The sequence below is a fragment of the Aspergillus lentulus genome (genome assembly GCF_001445615.1).
Source record: "Aspergillus lentulus DNA, contig: Alt12, strain: IFM 54703, whole genome shotgun sequence".
Taxonomy (NCBI): Eukaryota; Fungi; Ascomycota; class Eurotiomycetes; order Eurotiales; family Aspergillaceae; genus Aspergillus; species Aspergillus lentulus.
Genome location: NW_028322115.1, coordinates 4045320 through 4067497, shown reverse-complemented (window position 1 = coordinate 4067497; position 22178 = coordinate 4045320). Strand labels below are relative to the sequence as shown.

The 22178-nt window shown below is 51.2% G+C and overlaps 8 protein-coding genes across 8 annotated transcripts; 4 read left to right on the top strand and 4 right to left on the bottom strand.

Annotated features, from left to right (window-relative positions):
• Window positions 1-313: 313 nt before the first annotated feature.
• Window positions 314-1666, bottom strand: ALT_7265 (uncharacterized protein; the record flags this gene model as incomplete). The annotated part of the gene is made up of 1 exon (XM_033557190.2): window positions 314-1666. The coding sequence occupies one exon, from the start codon at window positions 1664-1666 to the stop codon at window positions 314-316; it is 1353 nt and encodes a 450-aa protein (XP_033413081.2).
• Window positions 1667-1933: 267 nt separating this feature from the next.
• Window positions 1934-4126, top strand: ALT_7264 (uncharacterized protein; the record flags this gene model as incomplete). The annotated part of the gene is made up of 1 exon (XM_033557191.2): window positions 1934-4126. The coding sequence occupies one exon, from the start codon at window positions 1934-1936 to the stop codon at window positions 4124-4126; it is 2193 nt and encodes a 730-aa protein (XP_033413082.2).
• A 582-nt stretch (window positions 4127-4708) lies between these two features.
• cp8 (putative carboxypeptidase Y) lies at window positions 4709-6347 on the top strand (the record flags this gene model as incomplete). Its single annotated transcript, XM_033557192.2, has 4 exons — window positions 4709-5287; window positions 5332-5692; window positions 5749-6218; window positions 6276-6347. 4 exons carry the CDS (start codon window positions 4709-4711, stop codon window positions 6345-6347), a joined length of 1482 nt encoding a protein of 493 aa, XP_033413083.2.
• A 295-nt stretch (window positions 6348-6642) lies between these two features.
• ALT_7262 (uncharacterized protein) lies at window positions 6643-7431 on the bottom strand (the record flags this gene model as incomplete). The annotated part of the gene is made up of 2 exons (XM_033557193.2): window positions 6643-6847; window positions 6914-7431. 2 exons carry the CDS (start codon window positions 7429-7431, stop codon window positions 6643-6645), a joined length of 723 nt encoding a protein of 240 aa, XP_033413084.2.
• A 2716-nt stretch (window positions 7432-10147) lies between these two features.
• Window positions 10148-10978, top strand: ALT_7261 (ankyrin repeat domain-containing protein; the record flags this gene model as incomplete). Its single annotated transcript, XM_089600211.1, has 1 exon — window positions 10148-10978. One exon carries the CDS (start codon window positions 10148-10150, stop codon window positions 10976-10978), a length of 831 nt encoding a protein of 276 aa, XP_089455673.1.
• A 1717-nt stretch (window positions 10979-12695) lies between these two features.
• ALT_7260 (cytochrome and DOMON domain-containing protein) lies at window positions 12696-15549 on the top strand (the record flags this gene model as incomplete). Its single annotated transcript, XM_089600210.1, has 4 exons — window positions 12696-13040; window positions 14191-14422; window positions 14489-14719; window positions 14825-15549. The coding sequence occupies 4 exons, from the start codon at window positions 12696-12698 to the stop codon at window positions 15547-15549; spliced, it is 1533 nt and encodes a 510-aa protein (XP_089455672.1).
• Window positions 15550-16266: 717 nt separating this feature from the next.
• ALT_7259 (cellulase family protein) lies at window positions 16267-17596 on the bottom strand (the record flags this gene model as incomplete). Its single annotated transcript, XM_033557195.2, has 3 exons — window positions 16267-16358; window positions 16409-16970; window positions 17021-17596. 3 exons carry the CDS (start codon window positions 17594-17596, stop codon window positions 16267-16269), a joined length of 1230 nt encoding a protein of 409 aa, XP_033413086.2.
• Window positions 17597-18256: 660 nt separating this feature from the next.
• On the bottom strand, window positions 18257-21472 carry ALT_7258 (putative beta-galactosidase; the record flags this gene model as incomplete). The annotated part of the gene is made up of 2 exons (XM_033557196.2): window positions 18257-19409; window positions 19458-21472. The coding sequence occupies 2 exons, from the start codon at window positions 21470-21472 to the stop codon at window positions 18257-18259; spliced, it is 3168 nt and encodes a 1055-aa protein (XP_033413087.2).
• Between the last annotated feature and the right edge of the window lie 706 nt (window positions 21473-22178).

Genomic DNA, 22178 nt, shown 5'->3' with positions numbered 1-22178 from the left:
AAGATCATTGTCTATGGACGGAAATGATTGATCCCTCTACCTTAGCAACGATTAGATATTGAATGCTCATGTAGTTTGTGTGGTATAGAATCAATTCGTACACAGAGAAAAGTAATCCACTGGGTGAATTCAGTCACTTTACCATCTGCGCCACCTCAAAACCCCTCTTTATCAAGTCCTCCCAGCAAGCAAACAGGAATATTTGATCCTTCTACCAATTAGAATAATTATTGTATGTGCATAGTTCAGAATTGATAAGATATGTCTACTGCTCAACATACCTCAGCAAGAAACAAACAGCTAAATATCCCAATCAAGCCTTGACCCTCAGCGCGACCCCAGCCTTCATGATTCGAACACCAACAAGGATGATGCCAGCAACGCATCCAGCAACGCCCCCATAAACCCACAGGCCCGTCCAATCCAGAGGTTCACTTTTCCCGAGTATGGCACCACCACTTGGCCCACCAATCAGCAGACCCAACCCGCCAATCGCAAAGCCCTGTCCGATGCGCGTGCCAATCATAGACTTGTCCGCGGTGAGGACACGGAAGCAGACAGGAGGGAGGGCGACGACGACGCCGCTAAAGAAGCCGGTGACGATTGCCTCGACGATCATACCGGCCGCATTGTGCACGCCGAGCATACACAGCACAGTGACGCCCAGGAGCAGGGTGATGGGCACCATGGTGTTGAAGACGCCAATGCGGTCCGACAGCGCGTTGGGGGCGATACGACCCAGGACGGACCCGGCATTGAAAATGGCGGCCATGTAGAAGGCCAGCGAGGTGTCGGTGAAGCCGCGGTTCTCCGGGTAGAAGGAGATGTAGAAGATGAGGACTGCGTTGCCGATGAAGAGAATGACCAGGCTCAGCGTGAAGACCATGAAGGGGACGTCTGTGAAGGCGGACCAGTCAACGACGGCGCGCGGCTTGGGTGCACGCACGCGCATGCGCATGACTGCCAGCGGGAGGATGAAGGTGCCGAGGGCGATGAAGCCGAGGGTGCGGACGGCCCAGGGGAAGCCGATCGGGCCGAGCAGCCGGTAGAGTACGATGGGGTAAATGATGCCGCCGAGGGAGGAGCCGGATGAGGCGATGCCGACGGCGAGGCCCATGTGTGTGCTGAACCACGTTGGGAGCAGCGAGACGGTAGGCGTGAAGAGCAGGCCGCCGCCGATGCCGATGCAGAAGGCCTGCGCCAGCAAGGCCTGCCAGTATTCGGTGCACAGGGAGAGCATCATGAGACCGAAGACGACCAGGAAGCTACCGGTGATTAGGAGCAGGCGGAGGTGGCCCCGGTCGTAGATGGGGCCGGCAACAAGCCCGGTCAGCTGAAGTAGGAAGCATTGGATGGACCCTATCCAGGAGATCTCGGAAGACGAGGCCATAAAGAGCTCGCCGCTCTCGTAGTAGGTTTGGAAGACAGCAAACGTGTTGATCATGCCCCATGTGTTGAAGAAGAGAACGAAGCCGGCCGCAACCTGGAGCCATGCCATGAGCCCGCCATTAGGAGGCGGAGGAGGTCCGCTAGGTGCAACTGGAGCTGTCGTCAATTTCTCATCGACCTCTTTGCGGCTATCATTGTTGTTGGGGTTCATTGGCGGCCTCTCGTCTCTGGGCATGTCTTGCCTTGGCACGTCTTGGACGGCTGGCTGAGGATCCATTTCTGATACTGCAGCAAAAAGTGATAAAAAGAGACTTGTCTGGCTCTATCCTCGGACGACATAGAGACTTAAGTAGGGGGTTATAGATTGATTGTATTTTCCGCCGTGACGGACGAATGGCCGCATATTGTCCATATAGTTCACTGGAGCTGACAAATGCAGTTCGCCCGTCACGGCGGAAATACGAATCCAGGTTGACACCATCCAGTCCAACATCCTTGAAACCATCTCTAGAGAAGAAGAATAACACTCTGATCGGCAGCAGTAATGGAGAAGACAAAACTGCACCACCAAGATCCATCGGCTAAGCGCAGGAGGGTGCGCAAAGGAACGCGGTCATGCTGGGAATGCAAGCGGCGGAAGATCCGGTGCATATTCTCGTCCGCCGACGATGTCGCTTGCATCAGCTGCCAGCACCGGCGTGCTCCTTGCGTCAGTCAGGACATGCCCGAGGATTTGTCTCCGTCAAGAAAAGGCAACCGGCATCTTAGCGAACGCATCGCAAGAGTCGAAGACTTCATCAAGGATTTTGTGACTAGCAAACATACCGAAGGAGAGCCACAGCAAGATAGGCATTTGGATCAACCAAAGGCTCAATCAGACGATTCACCGACCCCATCAACTCGGGCTACACAGACGGTGGACTCGCAAGGTGTATCAACTCGGACCAAAACCGAGACAACAGCGCAGCGTCACCTATGGGCGGCCTTTCTAGCTGAAGACGATGCCAAAATCCTGCTCCGGGAGAGCGCGAGACCGTCGCTTTATACCGCTCTCATTAACACCCAGCCACATAGTAAGCTGACACTCGAGTCGCTTGCCGTGCCACACCCGATGCCTCAGCTTCCCGGCCCCAACACTCATCCGGTCATTCTGGCCAAACAAATGCTCATGTTCGCAATCACACTACAGAGTCCGTGTGGGGAAGCGGTTCGAGGACTTTCCGAACCACAAGGCGTACTCATGAGCCGCTTGAAGATGGCTGCAACGACATGGATAACGGCCAAGGAGGAGATGCATGGCACAGTCGAGAGCCTGATTTGCATCATCTTAGAGGGCGTCATTGAGGTGAACTCTGGTAATCTTCGACGGGGTTGGGTTGTCTATCGCAGGGCAATGACAGTAGCCCAATTGATGGGCCTGCACCGGTCCCCGATGCCACCCCTGAAACGCATCGAGCCAGAGCTGCAGGTGGACCCCGAGTTTATGTGGTTCCGCATCGTGTATATGGACCGTTATCTCAGCCTGCTACTTGGTCTCCCTCAGGGCACAACAGACAAGAGTATGGGAGCAATACCGTCTCTGCAGCATGAACCACCCCTCGGCAAATTCGAGCGGCAACTCACCGTCATTGCATCCTGCATCTTGGATCGCAACGAAAGTGCTTTTACCACAAGCGCAACCATGACAACTCAGTCCATCGATTCAGAGCTATTGAAACTGTCACGGAGCATGCCCACAAGTTTTTGGCGGCCGGTAAATTTCTATAGCTTTACCGCTGGATCGCCGGAGAGCCTGTTAGAAACGGTACGCTTGTCAGCCCAGGTCTACTACTATGGCCTATTGATTCATCTTCATCTACCGTATGTGATGCAGGGAATAGCCGACAATGCCGAGCACGAGTACTCCAAGGGTACTTGCGTCAATGCTAGCCGGGAGATAATGACGCGCTTCATTGCTCACCGGACGTTTAATCCCATGTCGTCCTGCTCGCGACCAGTAGATTTCTTCGCGCTTCTGGCGGCAATGACGCTCCTGCTTGCTCATCTCGACGCCCATCATCATCGAAAAGCGACCGACATCCTCGCTCATCAACGCTTGAGCGACCGCGCCATACTAGAGCAAGCCGTGGAACGGATGGATGTCATCAGTAACGTGAACAAGGATGTAATAACCGGAAAGAGCGCGGAACTGATACGACGCCTACTCGACATTGAGGCGGACGCAGCCGAGGGACGCAGTTACACTACCAGAAGCGTAGTAGGAGATGGCGCCGATGTGGACGAGGGGACTGACAAGAAAGGTGACGAGCTTCGCTTACATATCCCGTACCTCGGCGTCATCAAAATTGCTCGCCAGGATCCTATTTCTTGCGAGCTGCCCGGGCCGCATCAGATATTCCCGGTCGAGTCCCCGCAGAGAGAGTCAGCAATCGCCGTATCCAACGATGCGTTCGCGTCTCTCCCTCATGCGTCATCGACGGAGGAACAGCAGCGGCTTTACCATCTGCACGGCACGACCCAAGTCTCACCCTTCCAGGGTACTCTGCCCGCATCGGACTGGCTGAACGCGCAGTTACATGAACAGTCCATTCTGCAAAACCCTAGCCCTAGCCAAGATGACATCGCTCTGCAACCGCATGCGGGGCTTCCTGCCATCACCGCTGGTGTCAATGACTGGACTTTTCAAGGGGTCGACATGGCGTTTTTCGATAGCTTGATGAGAGGAATGCCCGACTAGATGCGGCCGAGTTAGAGGAAAAAAGAGCGGGCCAATGATTTGAACCCTGACTTTGATATGCTATTATGCGTCTTGATGCTTAGTGTTTATAGATTTACTACCTTAAGAATTCTAAGTTAATAAAGCAAACATGCTCACGCCCCAGTCCCGGGTTACTTGAATATTAATATCCTTTGAATTGCGTCCAATGGAGGAATTTACCTTGTTCATCACGGATGGCCAAAGTTGTCAAGCATTTATTTGTCCATATTATAAGAGGCGGTATAAATGGAGATCTGAACTGGCCCACAGAAACCATCCTTACAAAAGCAAAATACCGGTCCATCCCTGGTTCCCGGGTCACATCTTGCAAATCATGTCTACCTAGTCCTGTACCCTTATAGCTGGACTATCCCAAGCCCGAACTCCGAACTCCGACCTGTAATAGTCCGGTCTATTCTTAAGCCAATCCGATGTGTTTATATGAGCAGGGTTTCTGATTACCCACTTTTCAATGGTACCTGGTTATTTAAGAACAGCATGAATCATTTCCCACCTTCCTTCTCCTGATCCTTCTCTATCCTACTGCCTTCAACTTTTGTCATGATCGTTTCTTGCCTCCTCCAATTCGCTCTTTACAGCGTGGCGTATGCCACCCAGGAGGTGTTGCGGCCTGTATCGGACCAAGACAATGAATTTCGCATTGTTCAGAGCCACCATTCCCCAGATCACTCAATTCGAATCAAACAGCAAGACGAGTCCATCTGTGCTGCTGGCTCACCTCAATACACAGGCTGGCTCGATGTCGGCCACAAGCATCTTTTCTTCTGGTACTTTGAGAGCCAGAACGATCCCTCCAATGACCCGCTAACTTTGTGGATGAACGGAGGCCCCGGTGCCTCCAGTATGATGGGTCTGTTCCAGGAGGTTGGCCCCTGTCTAGTTAATGAACACGGCAATGGGACATACCACAACCCATGGGGGTGGTCCCGCAACTCATCGCTCCTCTTTGTCGACCAGCCCGTCGATGTCGGCTTCTCATACATTGATGAAGGGCATGAGCTGCCGCGGGACTCGAAGGAGGCCGCCATTGACATGCATCGCTTTCTGCAGCTGTTTGTCTCTGAAGTTTTTCCTTATCTGCGGGATCTTCCTGTCCATCTTTCGGGAGAGTCATACGCGGTATAAAAGACCCTTTCCTTTGGTAGGCCATGCTGACTTTCCAGGGTCATTATATCCCGTACCTGGGCGCTCAGATCATACAACAGAACAAGCTCTATCCCGACAAGCCCCAAGTCCGACTGAAGTCATGTCTGGTAGGTAATGGCCTGATGTCTTCGCAAGATACAACGTTCGGCTATTGGGAAACGCTTTGCACCACGAATCCAGGCGTGGAGAAACCTGTATTCAACCAGACACGCTGCGATATCATCGCCTCGAACATGCCCCGGTGCATGGACGTTACTGCAGTGTGTGCACAAAACCCAGATCCAGCTTTGTGCAGCGCTGCTTCATCTGTCTGCTACGAGGGTATAATCGGCTTGTATGAAGACGAGTCCGGTAAAGGGGGGCGAAACAGGTTTGACAGTAAGTTGAATAAAAAGAACAGAGATATGTCAATTGCTAAGCACTGCGCAATACAGTCACAGCACCCTGTGAAATCGACGATATGTGCTACATCCAAGCCGCACGTGTGGAACAATACCTCAACAGCCCAACTGTCTGGGAGGCGCTGTCACCCCCCAAACAGATTACCGAATACAAAATGGTTTCGGAAGCGGTCATCCAAGCGTTCGCAAAGACCTCGGATGTTATGACGTCTACTTCCGAACTGGTCACGTCTCTCCTGGCAAACCAGGTCCATTTCCTGGCTTATCAGGGTAACCTGGATCTCGCCTGCAATACAGCCGGGAACCTCCGTTGGGCTCATTCCCTGCCCTGGAAAGGCCAGACTGAGTTCACGTCCAAGCCACTGCGTCCCTGGCGATCGCTTGTTGCAGCCACCGGGCAAAAGGAGACAGTTGGTACCATGAAGGAAGTTCGGGTACGTGTGGCCGAGGCGGAGACCGAGTCGCGGTTTGCACTTGTCACTGTGGATGGTGCTGGTCATCTGGTGAGCATACCTTTGAGAATACAATGAATAGTAGTTGGTACTGACTGTTGGCAATAGCTCCCTCAAGATCGACCAGATGTTGCTCTGGATATGATGGTTCGGTGGATTACTGGCGCGCCCTTTGCCTGAGTCGTTGATTTGCATGCTTTGACGGACCAATCTTTTTTATAGCCAATTTCCTGCTCGGAGTATATAAGGCCGAATGTGGATGGTATTAATGATGAACAGGAGGGGAAGCCGGAAAAACAGCTCAGAAGGGATCGCTGGTGGCTAGCCGGGGGGTAGTTGTAGATGTATAATACTATATATACATGTATCTATCAATCTGAGAACAGTAGATTCTGAAAATGGCAGCAACAACTACCACAATGTGAATCATGTACAACATTGTAGTCCTTACCTGATAGGCGAGTTCGGAACACACCTATCCTTGCTTAACCCGAGTTGACCTCCATTCGACTCTGCGGAAATACCACAAACACACCCCATACGTTATATCCAAGCAATAGAAAGCTCCCACAAGCCAGTACATGAGAACATTGTCGACCCAGTCCCATTTGGCAGGCCAGTATGCGGCTCTAACGAACAGCCCTGGTACCGTGACGCCGGAGGCAATAAACCGGGTGAGCCTAATGAGATGAGTATATATTTTGAGGATTCTAATATGGTGATCACTGCGAGGGACACGAGCCTACCACATCTTATATGACATGCCTCGCGTATGGCCACGCTGAAGAAGGAGGCCCAATGCACTTGCGCTGAGCGTCACTTGACAAAGCATCCCACCCCAGAAGAGAGCTGCCAATGGACCGACATGGGATGAGAAGGCGAGATGTCCGGACAACATGCCTAGAATGCTAATGAGGACAATGAAGGGTAGGTGCCTCCGCATGAATGGCGAATGGGAATCAGACTCTCTCTCGAATTTGACGGTGGCATATAGGACGAAAGCATTGATAGACAGCCACAGAGGATAGTTGACCTTGGCGAAAGGGTTAGGTGGTGGATTGATCAGAGCAAAAGCAATCTCCCAAGCCAGGTTGTTGGATAAAGCTATCAGCGAGACACCAGACATGCGGTCCTGGTATGCTTTGCGGATAGTGAAGAAGTAGTTCAGTGACCATCCAACCCCGGCAATAATGAGTGGCGTCTCCACTATCCACCGCACCTTTTGGAATTCGGCCGGGGCCGTGTCGAAATCGAGTCCATCCATGTTGATCGTCTAGGTTCTTTTGGGAACGACTTGGCCGTATGGTCAAGGCCGATGCGGTCAACAGACCATGTCATCGTGGGCTGATTGCTTGATCATATATTTATGCCGAACGGAAGGTAATTAATCTGACAACTCAACGCAAGGGATGGCTGTCACCATGATAGCAACTGAAGCAGCGCAGAATACATTAGGTGGATAGATGGTAAGGATTTGACCAACCCTGTAAATTATTCTCGCATATAATGACCAGCTGAGCTGCAGTCCGATTGGAAAACGGGCGGACCGGTCGCCGTATCACATCACCGTCTTCACATAATGATTCACATCTAGACTAAGAACCGCTGCTTTGGGAATGTGCTGGCTGACTTGACAAGTTGCACTTTGCTTGTAGGGTTGCAACAAGCGGAATATCTAGAAGATGGACTACTCAAAAAGTGGAATGCTTGTATTAGTTTGAATGATAGCCATTGCAGCGTAAAATACCCAAGAGATAATAGGGCTTCTGCTCCCGAGCAAGTCCAAACCCTCGGCAGATATCTCTCTTGCTCCATGCCTTCGGACCGTCCGGTCAATCAAGTTCGCAGACGATGCTTATCTCTGGACAGAATAGAAATTGTCGGATGGAACAAGAGACAAAGTGCGGACTGTAAGCCCGCCGATCCTAGACGGCATTAAAGTAAGAACTGCTCAGATGAGGAAGACCTTTGGAGACGGCGTCAAACCAGTCATCGTACTTCTCTCCACTCCAAGGCCCTCTGGAGGTGCCATGGTCAATATGCTCTCACGTATGCATTATTGACTCGATGACGTGTGATCCCCGAAGCTGTAGGTTACAGTCATGGCGAGGATTTCCTGTTTCCTGTGTATCACTGTTTTAGTGCAACGTAGTGCACTTGATCCAATGTGGTGTGTGGGCCACTGCTATGGTTCATGCTTCATCGTCCCTCGGCATCCTCGGCTGACAAGGGTATATACAGCACACCCTCAAGCTCCCTGCCGCTTAGCCTCGCTGTTTCCTGCAATACAGCGTCTAAATCTGTTAGAATGTAACAGCGATGTTCGCCATTGGGTTGGAGCCATATTCCATATTCATATAGCATTGCTTGTGATTAAGGGCTTTGCCTAAATGTAGAATGATACCTATCCTCTCAACTGATACACTTAAAACTGTGTAACGATATTCCTGCATGGCCGCAGAATTGGCACTTCAAACAATAGGCGACGGCTCTGGCACCGAATATATAAGCGAGAGCAGTTCTAGGGCGCCAGTCATAGAATCCTAGTCTTTACTCCCGGCGCAGCGAACTGCTCTCTAGAAGGGTGGTAATTGAATTTGAATTCCCATACACCTTACGGAGGGCCGTCGAATGCATCGAAAAGGGGAGACTGGTTTGCAAAAACAAAAGAACGAATCATCTCGTTCCATTATGCGCTGCGATGGTGAGGTTGAGGTGGTGCTTTGCGATTTGTAGCACACCCCTGGCGCTTATTTTGGCATCATTGCAGCCTTTCGCCGGTCAGGGGTATGAAGACTCCTGGAGACCCCTCAGTTCAGCCTCACCGGCGCTGTTAATCTTCTTAAAATCCTTCTAGTGTACTTTTTCCCTTTGTTTTGCCAATTCTGTGGTCGTTATAGGATTATTGAAAGAAGCGCCACATCTATCTTATATAGCAGTCTCGGTAAATTGCTAACGTGCTCAAGCGCGCGAACCACGCCGAGGAAAGAAAGCTTAAGAGACAAAGGGGCGGTGGCCCAGCTCAGAAATACCCAGTCGGGTGGGTTTGCCCTCTGGATGAAGAGCTCATTGCTGCGCTGGAAATGTTTAGAGGACAGTACACTAAGGGACACGGCCGGAGCGATGGCCGACTTCCATTACCTTATCATGAAATTACCTTATCATGGAATCAGTCCAGTCCATGCACGGATTCTAGGCTGAGTGGTATGTGCGTACGAGGTTCGACTACCATATATGTAATACGGCGACGGATTCCCGCTTAGCGCGTTGGCGCCTTGTAGTAATATTAAAAGCCTTTCCTCGTATTCGGCAGCGAGGGGAACCAAGTCATTGGATGATTGTCTACATAAGGGGCTTCCTCCTGCCTCCCCAAAACAACTGTCCCAGTAACAGAGCAAAGACCAACATCTGCTGTTCTCCTATATGCCCTGGCCGAAGCGAGGATGCTCGTATTACGGGTTGCCGAATTATCTCAATAAACAATATATAGTCAACATACGTCAAGTCAGACACGCGATTCCTGACAATTCAAGACACCTGATTTATCGGAAATCTTTCATCTTGCCGTTATACTCCATAAATGAGAAACCATGGAAACAGATACCTGCAATCAGCATCATTCGCATATATTTAAGTTACCGAACGAAATTATACTCCTAATCGGGGAGTATTTATCTATATCTTCACTAAACTCATTCGTGCAGACGGCCAGACGGGTGAACCGAATTCTTACTCATCATCTTTACACCCTGGCACTCAGCCACATTGGCAAAGACGGCAAGAGTGTCCTGGAGTGGGCAGTTAGAAAGGAGCGGATGGCAACAGCGAAGAGGATCCTACACTGCAGCCCACCTGACTATTTGCGGAAAGCATTATCCTTCGCATCCAGCACAGGCCGTGAAGATGTTGTGCGTTTCCTCCTTGCTTCCAGCGCATATACTGATTCGCAAAAACCACTAGTGGAGAATAACTCACCACTAATGGCGGCATCTGCCGGCGGACATAGTCGCATTGTCCAACTACTACTCGAATCCGGAGAAAACGTCAATACAAGGAATAGCGGTTACTATACCCCGCTGCATTTAGCAGCTCGTGAAGGGCATATGAATGTCGTTCAATTACTTCTGGACTATGGAGCAAAGCTCATCGCTGCCAGTGGAATGAGAACGCCATTAGACGACGCAGTTTTAGGAGGGAACCCCGAAATCGTCCAGCTCTTCCTTGATTTAGGGCCCAATACTAAAGTTCGCGTCTATTCAAGATTTCGTGGTCATACGAGTCGCCAGCGCATGTACATGCCTTTATTTTCTGAACGTTCTTTAAGTGAACTATTACATTTCGCAATCACTTCTAGTCGGCGAGGAAACGTCCAAATAGCTCGACTACTTATAGAACATGGAGCCAATGCTCAGCATGTTAACGGCGATGGAGACACCCCATTACACAATGCGGCCCAGGCGGCCTGGGAGCCCTCGCGCCTGATGGAAATGGTGCAGCTTCTCATCAAATGCGGAGCAAGCATTCATGCTACAAGTTATGACGGAGACACCCCATTACATCGAGCGGCTGGGCAGGGTGCGAGTCGACAGGTTATTCAAGGGCTCATTGCGTGCGGAGCTGATATCAACGCTTCCAACGGCCACGGAGAAACGCCATTGCACATGGCAGCTCGCGGAGGGGAGATTGATGCCGCCAGGGCTCTCATTGACTGTGGAGCTGATATTACTGCTACCAACTCCCAAGGGGAAACCGCTTTCCGCGTGGCGGTCAGTGAGCGGCAAAAAGAAATCATGGAATTGCTCAGTGGTTAGTTTATATAATACCGCCAAGCTGTGATAGATGCATAGGCAACCCGCATCCCTGGGCTTTGGCCTTTGGGGTCATATAGAAGGGGTAGGAGTCTGGATTAAGATAGAACTAAGCCAAGCTTCATGCTGCCCATGGCGCTGTCTCTTTACAGATAGATGCCTGGGCCACAACAGTTCTATGCGAATTAGGCGCTGGCGTTATCTAATATTCCTTTACAGCAGGCGGTGCTTGGTTTGCAAGGATTCCGCAGTTCTAGGCCTGCGTTCAATTGAATACTTCCTGGCTATCTCAGCCCAATTCAGATTCGGATGGCGATCCACCCATGACTAAAGCACCCTTTCCTCATCTGGCGTCCAGGCCTGGTAGTTCCTCTTATCAAGGCCAGTCATTCTTTGTAGGAGGACTAGGGGAGCTGGGCGAACAGTAGCAGGAGAGAGGCGCAGAGGCACAAACAAGGGCAGCAAGTCTAGTGGTATTGCCCAAGGTGCTGAAGGAAAATAATATCACTAGGTTATAGGGAATAGGGGGAGTAGCAAATGGAGGAGATCAAGATGCACTTAAATAGGAGGAATGATTTATTTCTGGTATCAGGCAACCTTCTGCCTCATAAATTCACACCGACTGGCGATGGGGAAGTGCATATTAACCAGGCAATTCTCATCTCCCTCAGGAATTGAAGACAAAATCTGTACTCTTGATGAGTGTTCTAATGCTTAGCAACTACGCGACCAGGTAATTCAATTCACTCCGTACATCACATCATCATCAGGTTCAATAACTGCTCAATCCATGTAAACACTTATCACGGCCAGCAGCACGCCGTCCAACAGTAAACAGACCATCTCGGGGGATCAAGAATGCCAGTAAGCGGGTGATTGGACGGAATTTGTCCCATAGACTCGCCTTGACATTCAGGGAGCCTTCAGTGAGGTAAGTTGATTTACTCGCCTGATTGCATCAGAAAATATCATTCTGAGAGGGAACCTACGCGTATGTTCTGCAAAGGAAAGACTTTCCGCCGTTGGACGAGGGGACGAGGTTAATCTGCACGACTCTGAGACTGGTTAGCGAGGGCCCGGAATATATTAGGTTTCATAGGCAAGAGACATACTCTACGTCGAATGTCTTGCACACTCCGTCTTCGACGGGGATTAGAATCCAGTCACTGCCGGCTTCTTCTCGGACTTCCTGTGACCACTGTTTAAGCAGAGGGGGTATACAGCAGGTGGGGTTTTCAAACCATCTCGATGGCAGCAGCCCCAGAGAGCAGAAGCCCGAGAGTCGTGAGATGGGCAGAGAGCTTCATGATGGTAAGATGCAAAAGTTGTATTTCTAGAAGTTTGGAAATAGATGGGCGGCAGATCCAGCCCAGGGGCAGCGGTCGTATTTGACACACTCGGTTCACACTGGATTTGCTTTTTTCAGGTTGCGGCTGTGCTCAGCCCTTAGGATCTATTCATTTCATTCGTCATGAACCTGGGAGAACGCGCGGGGTAATGGGTCTTTCGTATTCTGAAATGACCCAATGTTATATCAGAAGACTTGCGCCTTCGTTTCTCTTCCGTTGCTGATGGACGGCGACTTTCAGTCTTCAAGCTAAATACAAGCATGAGGAATCAAGTCCCCGAGCTTGAGCAAGCGCCTCGCTCCCATTTTTTTTTTTAGAAAGAACTCCGCTTGATTTATCAATCGTGGGATTCTGATAAGCAGTCCGCCTCCATGTTCCCGACGAGCAATTCGGCCGTGGTCGCCCTTCCTCCCTTGAACGTCCCCGAGTTGCGGGAGGCAACGACGACAATCCATCCAAGCCCTCCGAATTCCCCGTCTCGGCAATATCTTTCGATGATTACAAGGCGAAGAGTGAGCTCAAAGATGGCGCCGCATCTAGGAGTGAGCCCTCTATACTTCTCACTCCGCCCACAAGTCCTCCCCGACGGTATGCCAGAGTTGACGAACGAGGGCCAGCCAGCAGGAAACGCAGCCAAGCTTGATCCTGCTGCGTTAAAGTCTCCGCTTAGTCTCGATACTGAGCGATGTGGATGTCCCAAAAACAGAAGCAGCCTTGTAAGGTAAAACTGCGGAGGAGAAGAAGGCAAAGATCGACAAGATGATCAAATCAATGCTCGGTTCCATTCCCTCATCTCCGGAGCTCGAGGGCGAGTTAAAAAATCTGGCTGAGCTCGTGCACTGTTGGCACCATGACCATAAACTGTTCATAGAATCTCGTGCCGAGGAATGGATACCCATCTTGCTACCGGAGATCCCGGCAACAAGTCTTTTCTGTCTCTAAAGCGGCAAATTAGAAAAGCTCTAGACGGATTGTCTACCCAGTGCATAGGGAAAACACAGGTAATAGTTTTATTTTATAAATAGTTATATAGGACTATTCTCTATCTATAGATATAAAAACATCCCCCTATCTAGGCCTAGGTCAGGTTAGATAAGCTTATCAGCTTCTAGAGGCCCTAAATCACATGCACCCCAATGGGTTATCCATATCCATGTGGATTAGGCAGGTTCAGCCCATATCAACATGGGTTGGATATGGATTTGCGGATTGGGTCAGCCAGTCTAAGTGCAAACATGGATTGTAAGTATTCATCGTAAATGCAAATATAATTGTTTATTCTAACCCAAAATCTGGATCAACCCAAGCTCAGTCGGGATGGCAGGGGACAGCTCTGGATTTTGTTCCACCATTCACAAGCTAATAAAGTTGCTGATGCTTTTCAATCATAGATGACTACCTCTTTCACTACAGGGACCATGGTTCCATCAGGAACCACTTTGTGGGTCACTCTGTCAGTGCGGACAATGAAGCTTTGCTTCAATAGCCAACCTAGACCTAATATGGCAGGAGACCCCTGATTTAGGTTCAGCGTCAATGTATACCAGAAATAGAAGCAGCTCGATGCAGCCAATGGGAGGGAGGATGATGGTCATCGATGGCTGGATCAATGTTGACGACGCTTCTGTTCGGCAGGAAAGTTCAAATAATGGGTTTCCAACTGTTGGCCTTGTTAATGCTCTTGTATCTCTAGGGTAGTTTCAAAGTTTGGGTACTTGACACTTGTTCATCACAATGATGCGCCTTTTACGGAGCGGACTATTAATGTCTGGTATCTATCCACTGCCCCACGATCCTGAGCTTGTCTATGCTTGGCTATTCTGGCCGTCGGTTACTGATTCTTGGACCTAAGTCTGTCTTTTCCAGCTCCTTGCTATTTCCCTAGCGGATGAAGCAAATGCTGCTGTGAGCACATTTACTCTTCCCCTGGGAAGCAGTTCAGAAAATTACACATTTGCTCTCAATATCCCAGACAATTCCAGCGATGTGTACTTCCACCTGTTGGGGCCGACCTCGTATTCGTGGGTGGCCGTCGGGACCGGCCAGGAGATGAAGAACTCCTTGATGATCCTGTTGTATTCCGACGCCAGTGGAAAGAGTAAACCTTCGAAGATTGTCCCCAACAGCAATTCAGTAAGATTGAGCTAATAGAGACTGTTTCCAGATGTCACTGTCAGTCCACGACTCTGTACTGGTGAAACAGAACCGGTGTATGCCTCCTCCCTCGCCGTCCAGCTTCTCCCCGGAACAGGAATCGCGAATGGCTTCATGACTGTCAATGGACACTGCTCAAATTGCACGAAATGGAATACTGGCTTCTTGGATTTGCAATCTACATCGCAGCCTTGGATCTTCGCATTGGGCCCTCACTCTGGTGCCAACGCCGTCATTCGCAGTGACTCCTAGGCTGCCAGCATCGAGCGACACTCCAAGTACGGTATGTATTAATCTGTCGCCTTCTTGCCTCGAGCAGTATGGAAGCTCATTCCCACTCTCCTAGGGCGCTTCACAATGGATATGACCCGCGCGACCGGCGGATCGGGCGGCTTGCCTGACTCGTACACCAGTTCGATAGGAACCAGACCGGTGGGAGACGTCTCAAATGATAGCAACTGGCCTGCTGTGATTCACGCTCTGGCCCTCTGTGGCGCTTTCATCTTATTAATGCCCACAGGTGTCGTCCTGCTGCGCGTGGCTCCAGGAAGTGTCCGCTGGCATTGGGTCAACCAGACCGTCGCCAGTGTCATCGCCGTCATCGGTGTCCTGATTGGCTTCTGGCTGAGCACCATGTACACGAAGTCGCAGTCGTTCAACTCGTCGCACCAGATAATAGGGATTCTAGTTGCTATCGCCATGATCGCTCAGTGGGGGTTAGGATTCTGGCACCACCGGCTGTACAGGCTCCGACGAGCCCCGACCAACTACGGTGTATTCCACCGGTACTTCGGACACATCGTAATGTTCTTTGCCATTGTCAATGGGGGTATTGGGCTTAAGTGGTCCTCTGCATCCACCGGTGCGATTATTGGATACGCCATCGCTGTGGCTTTTGTTTGCATCCCGGTTATCGCTGCGGTCGCCTGGAAGAAATGGGCTGCCTATCGTGGCGGCCAAGGCTACGTTCACCGGCCGGTGCGTATGGATGAGGCACAGGAGGGATCGGGATCAAATATTGGTCTCAATCAGTATCCCGGTGGCCAATATCCTCCCAAGCCATTTATCTAGACGCCGGGATGGTCCTTGAGTATATTATACCAACACACCGACGTTAATGTACAGGATTACTATAACAACCATTTTGATGAAATACAAGTCTAAATAGTCATACCAACCTATAGCCGTGTAAATTGCTATGGCCAATGCCATAAACAATGCCATAGCTAATCCGAGCAGCCAGTGCTCCAACAGAAAGTGTCTGAACGGCTCCATGTAGGCCAGCTGGTTTAGCCTTGGCTACGATCAAGGCCCTGCTAAACCCAGAGCTCAATAAAACGACAAGTGATGAGGATCGGAACGAACCAGGCATTGTGAAATTGATCGTGATAAGTACGTAGGAGATCATTGCAACTCAGCCAGTGTATCCTATTTCCAAGCGTCAAGTACTCAGCATAAACAAGCCAAGAACGCAGAATGATTTTCTAATGTTGATCACAAAATCACTCACGGTTGAAAGAAGTTAATATTAGAGCTAAAGTATTAGATTCTTCAAAGCCTTCGGTTGAGGCATGCAGGTACCTCTTAGGCGGGATCCTTCCCCCTGGGCTAATGACACAGATGATGCAAGTGGATTGTATTTCATGTTCATTGACAACAGATCTGTTAGGCTCTTGCAGTAGTGAAAGGATCAAGAGCAAGAATGATGTAAATGCTAGAGACAATCATTCAACGTGAATGTGTTGCGTCCACACGGCAACACCACTGGTTTTGCTCAACCGCAAACTCCTATCCCTTCAGTGACGACTGGACCATTACTTTCAGTCCCTGCTCAATTGCATCTTGCGACCTCCAGCCAGACCACGTATGATCAAGCATGCCTGCATATATTAGCATTTTAACCCAGCAACGCTTTGGAAGTCATTCTTACCCCATGTCTCATCCATGTCCTGGTTTCCTTGCCGAATGTAGTAGCTGCCTGCAATAACCCAAGTGATCCAACCGGCGTGCTGCTCGGGGATCCACGTCCTCAGACAGCTGGCATACACATTCTTCCACGTGGTGCTGTCCTGCAGGAAACCAAACTCGGTGAGGACCACCGGCATGGGATTCACAATCGACGGGTCGGATGAGTTCTGGGCCTTGAATCCGGCGTTCCAGAGCGCACCGGACAGCGCGCTGCAGCTGGTGGCACTGGTGTCATAGTTGTGGAGCTCCAGGACCAGCTTGTTCGCAAAGCTAAAGTCGGAGAGACGGAATTTGACCCCGTTGCCGAGATCCGACGCAGTCGGGATGGGCGCGAGCGTGGTATCGTAGTTCAAACCGGACAGGAAGATTAGCGCGTTCGGGTTGGCCGCGTTGACTCTCTTCGCTGCGGTTGTCATCTGTGTGTACCATGTCCCCCAGTTGTACGGGTACTGCGTGTTGCTCGTGGAGGGCTCGCGAAGCTCATTCCGCAGTCCGATGCTGACGAAGTTGGGCCATTTTTTGGCCTAGCGGGTCAGTATCTTCTGAACCGGGCTGTCATTAAAGAGGTACCTACATGAGAAGCCATATATTCGAGTCCTCTCATCCACTTGGCAACGTCGAAGTAGGTATCTCCAAACCAGGCGTTACCATCCGTGTGTGAGCAACACCACATCGCCTTCGAGATGTGATTATCCAAATGAACATAGAGTCCTTGTTTGTTGCACTCCGCAGCTACCATATCAAAAACTTGTAGACGAGTGGTCGTGGTCTTGATCTGCGGGTTCACCTTGCGGATCTGATTGAATACCTTTGTCCCGTTCGTCGATCCCAGCGCGTTGATCAGCGATTTCTGGACAGTGACATCTCCGCCATTGTCTAAAATATCATCGATCAGCTCAATGGGAAAAGTCAAACGAATAACATTCATTCCCAGGTTCTTGAGCTTGGAGACTGTGGATGCGATGGAAGCGTATTGCATCCCCTCAGGGATCATGGCCTCGCCCGCACCGGGCCAATTGGCCCCCGCGTAGGTGAAGACTTCACCCTTGGAGTCCTGGATCCATCGGCCAGAGGCGGTGAAAGGGGCATGCAACGCCGTGCAGGCGAGGGATTGTAAAAGGACAAGAGAAGAGACGATGTTCAACTTCATGGTGAGATGCTGTTGCTCTCCCAAGAGACGGTTAATGCCTGGAGAAAAGTGCCTCCCTCCATCTGCCCTTTTATACTTGCATAAATTAGGTATTTGAGTATACCCTGCCATTTTCTCCGCACTCGGGATATTGCTTAACGAAAAGGGCCCACTTTCTGCAAGACTATGGGGAAGCGGGGAATCTAGCATGTGTCCAAACTATGAGCATGATGATCTTCCTTGTTTCCGTTCAAGTGGTCGTCTATATCCTTCCGGCTCCCCCGAGGGCCGCACGGTACGATATGATAAGCGTGTGACGTTCTTCACACTTTGTGGCTCCCCTTTCCGCAGAATTGCCTTTTGGAGTCATCCGTTAGGCTCACTCTTTTGCCAACGGATCTACACCACTTGTACCTTCCTTCAAAATCTACGGATATTGACCCAAAGTGCGGCACGAACCGAAGCACGGCTTTCTTTCCTGCAAGGGGAGGCAGTGGTCGATAGATCGTTGGATTTTACCCGACAGCAGCATGCGACAGGTCTGGCTGTCTAGGTCTACCTTATGACAATGGAGCATTGGTCACATACTTCAATATTCTCTAATGATTGTAAGAAAGCCGGAGCAACCAGTGCACTTCCAAGCCAAGAATCTATCCTTAGTACTAAAAGAACTCAAACAATCTAACACGTCTCGGCAAAAACAGGCTGCAGAGTAAAACCAAACTTCCTTTCCTCACATTTAACCCTGTACTTGTCAAGGGTACGAGGACCACAAGCTCCCGTCCCAACACCGCAGCTCTCCACATCCAGTCTCAACCTGACCCGTTTCTCGGGAACAAGTTCAGGCGCATGCTTGGCCGACTCGATAGCCTCGGGACTGTACCGCGTAGCAAGCCACTGGAACAATTCAGTCGGCTGCTTGTCTCTCTCCTCTGTGATGCGAGTCACTCGGAGACCCCATCCTCTACTATCGTGCACACGTAACCACCGGGTTTCCATCCGGTTGCCGCCTTCCTGGGGTACTTCGTAGGGGGTATGAAGTTCGGCAGTCGTAGCGTTGTAAATTCCCACCTTTTGCGCGCGCTTCTTGTCTGCGTAGGCTTCGCCGGGTCCTAGCCCGAACCACGAGGTGTTGTCTAGCTCGTCTGCGAGAAGGACGTCCAGGCCGAGACGGGGCAGGTCCGCTGGGATGGGACCGTGGGGCTTCAGGTGCACGTTGACGGTTAGGGCGCCATTACCGGAGATGGTGTAACTGGTCGAGGCGAAGAATCCCCAGCCTAGAATTGGCGCGGAGATGTATGTCTCTGTGGTGACTTCTACGCTCGTGGGGGCATGCTGCACGACGTGCATCTTGCGGAGCTGAGAGGTGAGCGTGTCGAGTCCGAAGCGCCGCCATTCAAGGAGGTCATGGGACATGTCGTTGTCGGTTGGCGGACGCCAGAATCCAGGAGAGATGGCACCGGTTGTTGAGGACGGGTCCAGGAGGGAGAGACCGTCCGATGTCCAGGCGTAGAGACTGCCGGTTTCTCTCGAGAATTCCAGGTTGAATGTGGCGCCGGTGATCTTGTGTGTCGTCTTGGTGGACGAGAGCATCAAAGACTGAGCGGGTAGAGGCAATGAGGGAGATAGAGAAGGCGACTTGAGGCACTGCTGGTACCAAGCGACTTCATAGTTGCTCGCGGCCCATGCCGTCTCTGCCTTTTCATGGAAGCTGACGGTGAGCCAGACCTCCCCGAGGGTCGTTGTAGCAGGCGCAGATGGCAGCTTGATAGTTCCTTTCTGGCCGGCAGGAATAGACGGAAGTTCTATATTGCCTGTGGAAATAATGCGCCCGCTACAATGTGTCAGTGCAAGGTTGTTTAATGGATCATGAGAGACATACCTATCTCCGAAGACCTCGACCTTGTAAGATGCCTGGAGACCTTCCAATCCAATAAAATTGTAATCGTTGGCCACGACCAAAGTCCCGTCCTCACCAGGCCACACCCGAACCGGAGCATAGGCCTTCTTGAGTTCAGTGATACCAGGTGTCGGGGTGTGGTCGCTGAATAGCAGTCCGTCCAGCACAAAGTTGCCATCGTGGGGCGTATCTCCAAAGTCGCCGCCATAGCCATACCATCCCTTTTCCTCATCCCAGAGCCCGTGGTTTGCCCACTCCCAGATCCACCCTCCTTGCAGACGCCGGTGGGCCCGGAAGGCTTCCATATACTCTTCCAAGCCCCCAGGCGCGTTACCCATCGCGTGCGCATACTCACAGAGCACAATTGGCTTTTTAAACTCATCTCCCTCGGCAGTGGCAAAACCGACGAGTCGCTCGACCGACGGATACATGTAGGAGTACATGTCGACCGTCTTGGCCTCCATGTCTCCTTCATAGTGCACCGGACGACTGGGGTCCACCTGCTTGACGTAATCGTACATGGCTTGGTGGTTAGCGCCGTAGAACGCCTCATTACCGAGCGACCAGATGATAATACAGGAATGGTTCTTATCGCGCTGCACCATTTGCACCATTCGGTCTACATACGCATCTTTCCACTCGGGGTTGTTCGTGGTGAACTGCGCCGCCTTGTCGAACGTGAGCTTCTTGCGCTCCTCGTAGTCCATAGACTCGGGGATATCCAGGGGACGGGCGATGGCATCGTAGAAGCCGTGGCATTCCAGGTCTGCCTCATCCATTACCCATAGGCCGAGCTCGTCGCAGAGTTCGTACAGACGGGGATGGGACGGGTAATGTGAGCAACGGAGGGCGTTGACGTTATGCCGCTTCATGATCAAGAGGTCCTCGCGCAGGAACGAGAGCGGAACTGCTCGGCCGAAGCGTGGATGGTGGTCGTGCCGGTTGACGCCGCGGAACATCACTGGCACGCCGTTCACAGTGATGTTGCCATTCTTAATCTCAACCTGACGGAACCCGACACGGTGGTTGATTGCCTGCACGAGTTCCTTCCCACCGTCTATATAGAGAGCGATGCACAGATCGTAGAGATGCGGTGTCTCTGCTGTCCATTTCCTCGGGTTGGGGACGGAAAGCTGAGCCTCAAGTTTGTCTTGCTTTGCCTGAAGAGAATACTTCTCCAACTGCAGCGCACTGCCCGTGGACGGATCGCTCAAAGTCACTTCCACGACGGCTGCGGTGGCGAGAGCCAGATCCAAAGACAAGCGCAATGTTGCATCAACGTAATCCTTGTCCAATTCGGTGCGCACGAAGAAATCTTCAATGCGCGCCTGACCAGGAAATGCGAGAAGGGTCACATCGCGAAAGATGCCCGACAACCACCATTGGTCCTGGTCCTCAATATACGAGCCATCGCACCATTGATAGACTCTGACGAACAATTCATTGGCGGCATCGCGGTCGACAACTTGCGACACATCGAATTCAGCCGGGTTACGGCTCCCTTGAGCGTACCCAATCGGGACGCCGTTGACCCAAACATGATACGCGCTGTCAACGCCGTCAAACCTCAGCCGCAATTGGGACGAAGCATCCCACGCGGCAGGTACGTGAAAGGTCCGACGATAGGTGCCGGTAGGATTCTCCGTCGGCACAAATGGCGGACACACAGGAAAAGGGTAAATGACGTTGGTGTAGTGCGGACGACCATAACCTTGCAATTGCCAATGGCCAGGGACGGTGATGGGAGCCCACGATGTCTCGGAGTCTGCGCCGTCAGAGCTAGATTGGTTTAAATCCCGGCGGGGTTCGGAGGTGGCGTTCTTGGTGCTTTTGGACCATGTTGGCTCGGGGGCGCTTACAGGAGAGGCTGCATAGTTGAAGTCCCAGCGACCATTGAGCGAGATAGACGTCTCGGGAAGGAAATATGCTCTTGGTTTGAGCCGATTGCGCTGGAATATGTGCTGGTTTTCGTAGTCGGGGACTGCAGACAGTGTCATGATGAGGGATAGTGAAACCGAGGATAGAGTAGGATAGTAGCAAAGAGAATTCCTCCTCAATCGGGTCTAAATAAGCCACGGAACGGGATCTAAAGAAGAAAAAGGAATTGCTTGAACGAAAACAAGAAGTAGGCCATCTTCTCCTCCTAAATAGGCGGATTCGTGGAATAACAGGTGGACTGGAAGAAAAGCTGTGCTCGAGGGCATTCACTTGCATCCAAACCGCAACGAATGCCCCTCTTCGGTCCACATTCCGATCATGATTGATCCTTATTCCTAATGCAGAGATATGTTTCGCTGTTAGGGAGCGGGGAAATCCACGCCTTCGTTCGTCAGTTTCGTCTGTTCGTGGTTCTTCTGCTTGGCGCACTCCGCCGGGGATGTCGGATGGAAGAGGAGAAATCCCCACATTGACTGATCAGGGGACGGTTAACCTTAGATTAGAGTATAATACAAAGTGCGGATAATGCTATGGCCCATCGTTCACATGCAATAACATCAAAGAGTTTGTTAAGTCCTTCCGATAGCCCCAGTAGACTACCAGTAACAGTACGCACTGACTCTGGAGTATATATCCATACGAGGCCATCGCACGATTCGCACGGGGATGTCGGAACCGAGGGACTACAAATGATCGTCTGGAAGAAATTGCCTCGAGCCCAGGCGGTCCATCTTCCCCGTATTTCCCCAGATTGCCCTTCTGGTC